This window comes from Syngnathoides biaculeatus, chromosome 9 (assembly GCF_019802595.1).
Source record: "Syngnathoides biaculeatus isolate LvHL_M chromosome 9, ASM1980259v1, whole genome shotgun sequence".
Taxonomy (NCBI): domain Eukaryota; kingdom Metazoa; phylum Chordata; class Actinopteri; order Syngnathiformes; family Syngnathidae; genus Syngnathoides; species Syngnathoides biaculeatus.
Window position 1 is genome coordinate 20923719 of NC_084648.1, and position 12258 is coordinate 20935976.

The 12258-nt window shown below is 52.5% G+C and overlaps 1 protein-coding gene across 1 annotated transcript in view; it reads right to left on the reverse strand.

Moving 5' to 3' along the window:
• Nucleotides 1-1690: 1690 nt before the first annotated feature.
• LOC133506356 (paired box protein Pax-5-like) overlaps nucleotides 1691-12258 on the reverse strand; it is a 34407-nt gene continuing 23839 nt past the window's right edge. Inside the window, exons 5-6 of the mRNA XM_061830419.1 lie at nucleotides 8892-9039; nucleotides 1691-1899 (exon numbers count right to left, since the gene is read on the reverse strand). Coding sequence (XP_061686403.1) covers nucleotides 1814-1899; nucleotides 8892-9039 — 234 coding nt within the window. The 3' untranslated portion in view covers nucleotides 1691-1813. The remainder of the gene's footprint in view (nucleotides 1900-8891; nucleotides 9040-12258) is intronic.

Here is a 12258-nt window from a genome sequence, read left to right on the forward strand (position 1 = left end):
AGAAGAAAGGGGAGCAATTAAAAAGTCAAAGTTAAGAAGAAGTCCTGCTTCAGTTCATAAGAAAGTCCCCCCCCAAAGGAAAATGGCACCTTGACCAATGATTGAGTCTCTTTGTGCTTTTGTAGTTAGTCAGCCGGTCCACAAGGGGGAGCGGGAGGGGGGCATCATCTTTGGGGAGTTGCAAGAGCGAGGGTCGTCGCCACGTCCCGATTTTCCCCGAGTGGACGAAACGCCGCCGAGCGCACTTTTTCCGAGCGAGAAAATCTCCGTGGGAACAACAAACAAACGATTTCACGGCGTCGTCGTCGTCATGGTGATCGTGACACAATCGAATATATTAATCAGACTTTCTCCACGATTATAAATAAGTGTTGACGGCGCCGTCCGTAAATCTCGGCAGGGGGAGGTCCCGCCGGCACCTTCCCGTACGCCGACTGTAGTCGGGCCTGGTTTGGACTCGGTCCCGAGCCCGTTCGACACTTGAGCTCTGTGCTTTGTCGGAAAGGTTCGCCCTCGCCATCTATTCTCTTCTTTATGGGGGGGCGCGCTCGGAGGCCACTTCCATTTCCTACGGGGCGATGTACTAAACGTAAATGTAAATTCATGGGAACAAAAATGAAATCATCAAACACATATTCTGAGAAATAGGAGCAGACCGTACGAGGGTTCGAATCTCAGCTTCCCGTGTTGCGGTTTCATTTTCATCTGTTTCCAAAAGCCTAAAAGTCGGCGTCACAGAAAACTTTCCGCCGCGATGCCAAAGGCGTCGGACCCCCGCCTCATATTTATTCATTTATTTATTTTGTGTCCTCAAATGCAAAAAATTCATCTTTTCAGCTAAATTGATTTGGTCTTTTCATTTTTCCAAAGCCTGCACGCAAATAAAATTCAATTTTCTTCACGTTATACAGCTGCCGTATTCCAAATATTTTTATGTTTTATCTTGCTAAATCTCTTCTTAACATAAACTGAACAGTAGTTACACACTTGAATATTTGGCCGTGACTTCTGATTTCCAATTTACGTGCCAACGAAACAATAAAATGCAGGAGAAACTGTCAAATAATAATAATAATAATATAACGAGGCGATCTGATTTTGTCATAACGGACCTCTGAGGGAAAATGATAAATAACTCCGTGGCCTGGGATCAAAGTGAGTTTGACCCCTGACCTGTTCGATCGGCTGGGTCAGCGGCGACCCCGGTGAGGAAAAAAGCGCTACAGAAAATGGACGGCATGATGCATTCAGCGCAATTTTTCAGCTTCTTCAAATAGCTGAGCTAAAGATTTGTTTTGCCGGCGGGCCAAATAAAACGCGCCCGCGGCCCGTTACGGCCCACGGGCCGCAGGTTCCCCACCCCTGTCGTCGTCCAAGAGGCTGGCATTGAAAATGTTTGGTCGTTTTACTTGGATTGTCTTGACTTGACCGTAGCGCGGCATAGAACTTTGAATCGATTGACGTCAGGTTTTTAAAGGCGTAGTCCGATTTTGCGTCGTCGCCCCGAGCGAGCGAGCGCCGCACGCGAAGCCGCTAGCCCGCAGGGTCACGACGCGTCTGATGCGTCACCGGAGTCCTCGGAGTCCCAAAACTGTCCTTGAAGCGCACAGATGGAGCCTACCTTTCGCACCGCATCACCAGCGTCCTCACGGAAACATTTTTTTTTTTTTTTTAACAGTGCGGCGGGGGCGGGGGGGCAGTCCGAAATCGGCCCCACGTGGTCCGTGGGCGGGTGGCGGCCCCCCTCCAAGTGAGCAGTGCTGGTGCTTTCCTTTCCTTCCCTCCTTCCCCCGCGGCCTCCTCCCCTGGACGGTCAGTGGCGGTCGTACGCCGAGGCGGTGGCGGCGGCGGCGGCGGGCCCCGCCCCGCGTGACGTGGCGCTGTAGTAGTACGGCGACCCTGAGGGGAGCGCACGTAATGACACGTGACTGGACGCACAGTGATCACCACGACGTTATTAGCTTTGACCTTTAACCTGTGCAATTCAAATGCAAGAAAACGTCGTCTGGGTCGATGAAAATCAAAATTCAACTTTTCATCCACGGTTGCAAAAGAAATGTCTGTCACAAATGCAGGCGGCAAACGACCCGTGAAACACTTGTGCCTCACTGTTCTGAGGTCGCAACTGTCGCTTTGCATGTTCTGTGCGTGCTCGCGCAGGTTTTTAAACGCATCCGCTAAATACTTGTCCATCCATCCATCCATCCATTTGCTACCGCTTTTCCGGGTTGGATCGCGGGGGAAGCCGCTTCAGCAGGGATAGCCAGACTTCCCTTTCCCCAGCCACTTCTTCCAGCTCTCCCGGAGGGATCCCGAGGCGTTCCCGAGCCGGCCGAGAGACGTGTTCTCTCCGGCGTGTCCCGGGTCGTCCTCGGGGTCTCTTTCCGGCGGGACGTGCCCGGAACACCTCACCAGGGAGGCGTCCGAATCAGATGCCCCAGCCACCTCATCTAGCTCCGCTCAATGCGGAGGAGTAGCGGCTGGACGCCGAGTTTTTCGCCCCATCTCTAGGAAGAGGAAACTCGTAATCGGTGAATTTTGGGTGCGAAGGGTTGTTTCCACGCGGGCAGCGATCGGCCGGAGACCCGCCCGTGGAGGACCCCGTCGGCTTGAAGTCGACGCCAGTGAAGATCAGACATCGGCGGTATTGCGACCTCCGTCTGGCGCGAGACGGTCGGTCGGCTTTCGCTTTCGGGCCGCGATCGGCCCTCGCCTACGACGCGCTGAGTGCAGCCCGAGTGCCGCTCCTGATCCCTCCAGTCTATTCACTCTGTCGAAGAGGTCAATTCAACACTGTCACCTGCCAGATGGACTTGGACTTCTTTACACCCCCTCACCCCTCCCCCCTCACCCCACCCACCTCACACCCATCAATGCAGTCCAGGTAATCTCGGGAAGCTCGTTGGGGGGAGTCAAGCATTAAGCCGACCTGACAAACGCCGCACCTCGCTCGCTATTTATTGCCAAATCGACGTTCTTCCACTTGCCACCTTGACTCTCATCCAGGGCCTCGTTTTTACGGGAGCCTCGTCCGTTCCAAGACCTAGACCTAGATCCCCCCAACCCCCCCCCCCCCCAACCGTCCCGATGATCGTGTACTCCTAATAGGCGAGTTGTCATCTTTTTTTTTTTTTTGCTGCGTTTTGTTTTGCGCCTACCTTGCATCTGTCCCGCCTGGCTGGTGAAGAGACCCGAAGAGCAGCCGATTTCCGTCCCCAGGAGAGATCCGTAATCTTGCTGGAAGACTGCGTGGGGGGAGCATAAAAAAAAAGGGGGGGGGGGTGAGGGGGGGCGAGCGAGATAGCAGCAGTGAGCGAGCAGTGCCTGACCCCGTCTCGGTTGTTCAATCTTGACAATGACACTCCAAGTGTGGAAAGTTCTGTGGATTGCGCTGGCCTTTGAAATTTGCTTGAACTGGCAGAAGCAAATTTTCCAATTCATAATTGCGCAAAATGTTTGTCACGATATCTAGCAAAGGATGGCGAGCATCTATATTTCTTCCAGCAACAACATTACAAGTCCAAAGCTTATTTGACCCAAAACTCAACCACAATTTTTTCAGCCAGTTTTGTTATGTTTTTTGAAATCCCTGAAACGTCATTTTTGATTGATAGTTCCAATTTTTCGATACCTACCTAACAAACTCGGGTTGGGAAATCGCCAGGATTCGTTGTACGTGGAATACTGAGGATGGGAATACGGACTTCCGGAGAAATCTCCTCCTGAGTAAGAGAAAAGGAAAAAAAAAAAAGAGCAACTTATGACGTGAAACAATTTTGGCAGAAGTTTCAAAAAGAAACACATTTTTGAGGATTTTTTTTCATCCATTTATCCAATTGTCATCGGTCCATTTTTTTGTTTTGGGTAATGATTTCATCCTCGCATCCGTTTTCTAAAGGAATTGCAGAAAAATAAACGGAAAAAAACGATGGACGATTTAGTGGTCAGTGAACCTGAAAAGCGCGAAACGAGGATGTGAGGCGGACGTGCGAACCGCAACCGTTTTGGATTTTATTTTCACCACCGCCAAAAAAGCGACTTTACAGTTGAAAGTTGAAAGGTCACATGGGAATTTCTCTTGAAACGCAAAGCGCTCAGTTCGGTGAGCTCAAGGCAGGCACTTTTTCTTTGGCTTTTTGTGGCACCAGAAGTTGATCAAAGTTGAGGTTGAGTTGTGCTGCGCTTCGGTGTTTCAAAGTCTCATTGTGGTTTTCAAACTTGTGAGAAAAAAAAATGCACGTTGAGAATTTTCAAAGCTAAAAGCAAGCAAAGGGGAAGAGCGGCCTGCTGGAAGTGAGTGTAAATCACAGTTTTCCTTCCTGGCTTCCTTTCCGGCTTCCCTTCCAGTTTCCTTTCTGGCTTTCTGTCCGGCTTTCCATCCAGTTTCCCTTCCGGCTTCCCTTCCAGTTTTCCTTCCAGCTTCCCGTCTGGCTTCCCATCCGGCTTCCCTTCCAGTTTCCTTTCTGGCTTTCTGTCCGGCTTTCCATCCAGTTTCCCTTCCGGCTTCCCTTCCAGTTTCCCGTCTGGCTTGCCATCCAGTTTCCTTCCCGTTTCCTTCCGGCTTCCCTTCCAGTTTCCCTTCTGGCTTCCTGTCTGGCTTGCCATCCAGTTTCCTTCCCGTTTCCTTTCCGGCTTCCCTTCCAGTTTTCCTTCCAGCTTCCCGTCTGGCTTCCCATCCGGCTTCCTTTCCGGCTTCCCTTCCAGTTTTCCGTCCAGCTTCCCTTCCGGCTTCCTGTCCGGCTTTCCATCCAGTTTCCCTTCTGGCTTCCCTTCCAGTTTCCCGTCTGGCTTGCCATCCAGTTTCCTTCCCGTTTCCTTTCCGGCTTCCCTTCCAGCTTCCCGTCTGGCTTCCCATCCGGCTTCCTTTCCGGTTTCCCTTTTGGCTTTCCGCCCAGCTTCCCTTCCGGCTTCCCTTCCAGGTTCCCTTCTGGCTTCCTGTCTGGCTTGCCATCCAGTTTCCTTCCCGTTTCCTTTCCGGCTTCCCATCCGGCTTCCTTTCCGGCTTCCCTTCCAGTTTTCCGTCCAGCTTCCCTTCTGGCTTCCTGTCCGGCTTTCCATCCAGTTTCCCTTCCGGCTTCCCTTCCCGTTTCCTTTCCGGCTTCCCTTCCAGTTTTCCGTCCAGCTTCCCTTCCGGCTTCCTGTCCGGCTTCCTTTCCGGTTTCCCTTTTGGCTTTCCGTCCAGCTTCCCTTCCGGCTTCCCTTCCAGTTTCCCTTCTGGCTTCCTGTCTGGCTTGCCGTCCAGTTTCCTTCCCGTTTCCTTTCCGGCTTCCCTTCCAGCTTCCCGTCTGGCTTCCCATCCGGCTTCCTTTCCGGTTTCCCTTTTGGCTTTCCGCCCAGCTTCCCTTCCGGCTTCCCTTCCGGTCCTGCGAGGCGAAGCAAAGCAACGCGATTGCAGCCGTGTGAGCGGATGATAGCGGCGCTTTTCTCCCTCATTTACTGGCGCCTGTCTGGGGTTTTCTCCTTCTCTTGTCTTGGCTTGACACCCCCCCCCCCCATGCTCCCTCCCCCCCCCCCATCAGCCTTCCCATCAAAACAACATTCTGGCCTTATTTCTGCTCTTCTTGTTCTCCCTCTCTTCACCCCGCCGCTGACTTGCTCTTCTTTGCCATTTTTCTGCTCTTTCTTTTACTCTCTCTCCCGAACCCTCAGACCCCCCCCGCACCCCCCCCCCCTCCCGGGGGATCCCTCTCCCATCGCTGACAGTCACGGACCTCGGCGCACCCCCTCCGCCACCGCCTCCATCCCTCTTTCCCTCTCGCTCTGTCGGTTCTGCCTCAGTGCTCTCCGACTCCCCCTCTGAGTGTCAGCACCCCCGCCTCGCCCCCCCCCCCCCCACTGCACTGAGGGAGAGCGAAAGCAAGAGAGCGAGAAAGAGAGAGGAAAAAGAGCAGCGAGCCGCTTACTTAATGAAGGGAAGATATTAGACAGGCTGGACAAAAAAGGAGGATCATTTAGCGAGATCAAGTTTGCAGATGCTCTCCGACTGAGTTCGGATTTCATAGCGGAGGCGAACGTTTGTACAGCTCGACTTTGCCGGGAAGTTGCGCGCCTCGCTTTACCCACAAGTGAACGCGTGTGTTTGTTTGTCTGCAACTGTCAGGTGGGGTCGGGATGCGGTCTCCATGGCATCCCGACATCCTCGCCTTGTCATCACCGTGGTGACGGCGGCATGTCAGGTTGTTTAGGAGACGAGGCGGGGGGGGGGGGGGGGGCGAAGCTCGCGGCTCTCCCGCGGGTGGAGCGCCGTGTCAAGGTCGCACACGCACGCTGTCAAAAACAAACACACGCACGCACGCGCAAGCCAGCGAGTGTGGGTGAAGACGCGCCCAACTATGCTGTCAAACCTGAGGACAGGAAGAGGTGAGCGCATGGGGACGGGGCGACGGGGCGACGGGGCGACAGGGCGACAGGGTTAGCCATCTTGAGACGCGCTGTTCAGACACGTCCGCCGAGAGCGCGCCCGCGTGTCACAGACTAAACGGCCGGGACGAGCACTTGTAGACGACATTTTTCAACATTTTTCCTCCGTTCGCAGTCGGCCGCCCAAGACTCCGATTGAAACACAAAAGCGGCCGAGAAGCCGCAGCGGAAGGGAATGAATGAATTAGTCCCGGGTCACTGGTGATTCTCATTAAAAACAAATTACTAATGTTGAGGAGGGACAGCTGTGCTGCTGTGGCTGCTCTCTAATGATACACGCATACACACGTACGCGCGCCCCCCCCCCCGCCGGCAGCGCTGTCAGCCGTAGCCTTGGCGCACACACGCAAAAAAAAAGATATAGCGTAAAGTCACCAATTGTGAGTACCTGGTACCATGCCAGCCAGGGAGGGGGCGGAGTAGCTGCCCTGTCCCGTGGGGGGGACGTGAGGAGGGTAGCCCGGCAGGGTGGTGCTGGCGAGGTCTCGACCTGCAATGGCGCAAACACACACGCACGTCAATCAATACCTGACTGATGTGATCAACAATTACAAACGTGTCCAAATGATGGCATTGAACGTATTAACGATGCAACGGCATCGCTATTGGAGTCGATACTCTACATTCTTATACTACAACACCTGGAGGTGGTTCAGAGGAGGAAAGGGGGGGTCCAACATGGCCCCAACGATGACTGCATATAGATGTGTTATTACATTTAATTAGCAGTCCCTTAACCCTTAAATTGTTCATTTACTTTGCGGGGGAAAAGTCTGAGATTTTTCATTCTCATTTGACTGCAAATATTGACGTGAAAACAATTGAAATCAATTTCACTTGTCGATAATTTTGCAGTTAATAATGGACGCCTATTAATGGGAAAATTTGGGCACAGCTTGAGGAGGTGGAACGTGGTCTTGACCCAAATTGTGACTTTTGGGATTGGTTTCTGCGCTGTTCCACTTTCAATGTACAAGCAGATCTGAACAAAATGAATCACGGACGTTGGCGTCGTACTTTGAAATTGACTCGAGTGAGAGAAACAAAATGAACCAAAGGCACCGTTGTTGTTTTTTGTTTTTTGTTTTTTTCGACATGTACCGAGCGCAGGTTTGTTCCTGTTCCTGTTCCAGTCTCCCCTGTCCCTCTCTGCCTCATCTCCGCTCGAGCAAAGTTTTTCCACAGCGAGACATTAGCGCCGGCGGGCCGCTCATCCGCTCGGGGTCAGCGCGCAGGGCGAGAGGAGGGGGGGGCTGAAACAGAGCCGAGGTGGACTCTCTGCAGCCCGACTCGGAGGGGTCAGACGGGGCCAGATCCTCGGAGGTGTGCGTGCCAGCGCCGCTTGATGTTTCTGTTTTGTAGAGGTCAGCGCGACGAGGGCGAGTCTCCTCTGAGCTCAGGTCCGGTCGTCCTCGCGCATGCCGACAAAAGGAGGGAAAAGCACCAACGCACGCCGCTAACTGGCGCTCGCGTCCGTCGGCTTTTGTGGGAACGACCGTCCGTGCTCCCGATGCAAGATATATAAATAAAAAGGCCCAGAGGGGGCGCTCCGTTGTGAGGGGCGGCCCAGTCCGTGAACGTCACGCACGGGCAGCATCCGCTAGCTGAAGGTTCGCGTACGTGAGCACAAATGGAAACGCGTCGCTGCTCCGGCAGGTAATTTTCCTCCGTGGCCTCGGCCGGCCAAAAGGAGCCAATTCCCGATCCCCGGACGTCCCCAATTCCCAGATCCATGATTCCCTTCATCACCGGTGGGGTTGGATGTTCACTGCCTGCCTCGGCTGCTCTTAATTAACAACTGCCCCTCGCTGTGTCCCAAAATGGAGACGAGATCCTTTTTTTCCCGCGCTCTCTTTTTTTTTTTTAATCTACACGTACAGAGTTTATCTAACCGCTGAGCATCTTTTGTTGCCATCTTCACCTTCCGGCGTGTCTCTCTGGAGATGGAAAGCGCTGAGCCCTTTATAGACTTTTAAACCCTTTGCGAGCGCGGCGCCCACGGCGCGGCTCGAGTAGACTTTAGAAGGATTACAGTATTTGGCATATGAATGACTTTATTTCTTCATCTAACACGTGGCTTAAACGCGTGCGCTGGGGGGTTTAAACGCGATTGATTGAAAAACATCGGCGGTGAAGGTTTTGTCGATTTTGTAGTGTTTGCACAACTAAATTGTTTCTCCTCATTCGGAAGCGGGCTAACGCTCGAATGCGGGAGGGGGGCAGGAGGCCGTCCGTCCCGATCAAGCCGATGCCGAATCCGCGAAGGCAAATGTTGGCGCGGCGACGCTTCCTTCATGCCAATTTCTTGGTGATTTGCCAAAGAAAGATGTTGGATGGTCGTAAGGTTTCATTGGAATTTTATGGCCCAATATGAAAATGGGATGTGCTGCAATCCCAAAGAAAATGTTGGGTTCCCCCCACCCCCATCACCACCAATGATTTATTTCCTTTTCTCATGGCGTCTCCCTTACCTGGAACGAGCGAATAGGACTGCGGGCCGGCCACAGCGGCTCCCAATTCGGCCCCGGTGCCGGGATTGGCCAAACCGTTCTTCATGTCGTCCAGTCCGCCGGCGAGCGACGCCATGGACGAGTAGTCCGATGTCTGGGGAGAAACAGGAAGTGCATGTGGACGCTCAAAACGTCAGGGAGGTATCCGAGAACGAGACGCGGCAGCGCGCCGCCGCTTCCTTCTCGAGGACTCGAGTTTATCTTCAAACCCGCGCCGGCACGCTCGGGTTTATCAGCGCGGTCTATTGATCTGTGTACAAAGTCAAAGATTTACTCTGCAAGGCAAACCACGACATCAAACTTGCTGTTTTTCCTCATCGCTCACGCACACGATGGCGCTGACGGCTTGTTTTCTATCAGCAATTTTCATTGTGTTGGCTTTCATTTCTATGAAAAGTATTGAAATCCGACTGCAATAACGTTGGCAAGTCTGCCGCTTTTGCGCGCACGCCGGGATCATTGGCCGCTTAGCTTGACGAAAACTAGTCAAAATGTTGAGTGAAGACATTTCTACGCTTCAGTTGTCAAAAGGTGCGATCCGGCGCGACCTTCAGATCATCGACTTTCATGTATCGCACCAATCGACCGTGTTTATAAAGTCGTGGCTGCCACTGATGGGGCGCAGCCCAAAGCTGCCGAAATGCGGATGGACGGAGGTCACGTCAGCCTCAGCCTGACCTGCGTTTGACCCCACAGGACCAATTAAAACTCAGCTGCCGATGAAAGGTGCCAACAGATGCGAGCGGGAGGACGCAAAACTCACCGCAGTCCATCCTTAGCTTAAGCGCATTTATTAACAAACAGATGAAAAAGTATTTTCATCCTAAAACAACGCGAGGAAGTGATGTCACAGCTCTCTTAAAAAAAGTTGCTTGCTCATTTGTGTGACTCGTATTGACGATTCTTTGTTAGTAAAGGCAAGCAGCTTATTCAATACAGTAAGTGGCAAACACCAACGTGTATTGTTTACCAATGCAGATAAAGTCAAACAGCTGCATGAAAAATATGATTAGATTGTCCAGGGAGAAGCGATGGCGAGGGTGGACGACTTCAAATACTTGGGGTCAACGATACAGAGCAATGGAGAGTAGTGTGATAAGGAAGTGAAGAAACGGGTCCAAACGGAGTGGAGCGGTTGGCGGAAGGTGTCTGGTGTGTTATGTGACAGACGCGTCTCCGCTAGGCTGAAGGGCAAAGTTTATGAAACGGTGGTGAGGCCCGGCCACGATGGACGGATTAGAGACGGTGGCACCGAAGAGACAACGGGAAGCAAGAAAAGAAGATGTTGAGGTTCTCGCTCGGAGTGAGCAGGTCGGATAGGATTCGAATTGAGCTCATTTGAGAGACAGCCAAAGTTGGATGTGTTGGAGACGAGGTTAGATCGAGAGAGCAGAGAGTGCAGACTTGGATGGTTTGGACGTGTCCAGAGGCGAGAGAGAGTCTGGGGATGGAGCTGTCAAGGAAGAGAGAGCGAGAGAGAGGAAGAGCAAAGAAAAGGTGGATGGATGTTGTGAGCGAGGACGTGAGGAAAGTTGGTGGGATTAGAGAGGAGGATGCACCAGATGGAAAGAGATGACACGCTGTGGCGACTCCTAGCCAAAAGGAAAAGAAGAAGCGCCATTTTGAGCGTTCTTTTCAAATATTGGGATGGAACCTTTCCAGTGACACGAGAGAGGCGACCAATCAGGTTCAGCTTCATTACAATAATATACAACATGCACAGTGCAGTTATTCGGTGAATACCTTGACTGCAATTGTCCTTTCTCCTGTCTGGAGGGAATATGAAGAAACGTTTTCAAGAAGCCATTCGCGTCTGAGACGCGTGAAGAAACGCCTGTTTGCAGATCGCAGACACGAACGACGAGCGATGGGGACTTTTGTTCAGCCGACGAGGTGAGCGTTTTGCAGTGACCCTTTTAATGCCTGCGAACTTGTTTGCGGGTGCCAAAGTGCGACTTTGTGCTCAGTGACCTCTTCAACAGTCAGCGCACAACAACGCAACCACTGGACCGTGACCTGCCAAATAAGAGCTCAGCCCGCACACACACCTGAGCGGCCATTCTCGCTCGCCCTCGTTGACGACTTCACACACATTTGAAGCTTCCTGTTTTAATGACTGCCACCAAGACCTCCTCTCAGCGTTCACACATCACACCTGTATTTTTTCCCCCCTCAAATGTCCGCCGCCCCCATTTCTTGGCTGCCATCAGTCTTATTATAATGCCGTCTAATGAGTCCGCGTATCCATGCAGATGAGGGTGGGGTGGGGTGGGGTGGGGTGGGGGGGCGAAGACGGGCACTGCCGCCGTAATTGTCCATGATGAAGTTTGGCCGGTGGGGTGACAGCCCCGCTAAGGAAGATGGATCATTCTCATTCGCCCCCGTAAATGTTGTCAATTCTGCCGCTCGTACGGCACCGTCGGCCCTCATCAAAGGGGGAGGGACGCAGCTGCGGGGATTTGACGGGGTTGAGGTGAGGTGCGGCGGGGCGGGGCGGGCCGGGGCGGGGCGCTGGCTCGGAAGCAACCGGAGGATGCGTTTGGGTCAACGGGGAGGAAGTCACTGGATCGGCTGCCAAAGTTTCCCACCGCTGGCTGGCGGAGCTTCTTTTCAGGACCTTGGAGAGATCCTGCAATCTTCTCAACAAAGAAAAATGGCGCGCATCTGCAGTCAAAATCCATATTTCTTGAACAGCCATCCATTTTCTTGGCTGCTTATCCTCACGAGGGACGCAGGAGTGCTGGAGCCTATCCCGGCTGTCAACGAGCAAATCGCAGGGCGCATCAAAACAAACAGCCACGCTCACAATCACACCAAGGGGCAATTTAGATTGTCCGATCAGAGAGAAATAAAAGAAAACGTTCATTTAAAAAAAAAAAAAAAAAAAAAAACTCAAACCTGTTCATGAAGAAATAAATAAGTAATAATAAAAGCACCTTGTTCTTCCTTCGCCAAGTCCCTGTGTCCTCCTCGCCTGCTAGTTTTGTGACCAGTAATCTTCATTGTAGAGATTCATATCAGATACATGCACGTTGCTACTTTGGTTTGCACGCTAAGACTGTCCACGCGTCCATCCGTCCGTGCGTTAGCCCAACCTAGCTATCATAGGGCGAGAGGCGGGGCCGGAGGCACACCCTAAACTGGTTGCCAGTTAATCGCAGGTCACATGCTCACAAAGTCAATGAAGCGAGCGTGCGTGTTTTGGGGATGTGGGAGGAGACCAAAGTCCGGATCCTTGGAACTTTCCGTCACTTTGCTGCGACACTGAATCCATAAAAATAAATAGCTGCGCTGTCAATCTAAACCGAAAACTATTTGGATTGTTCTG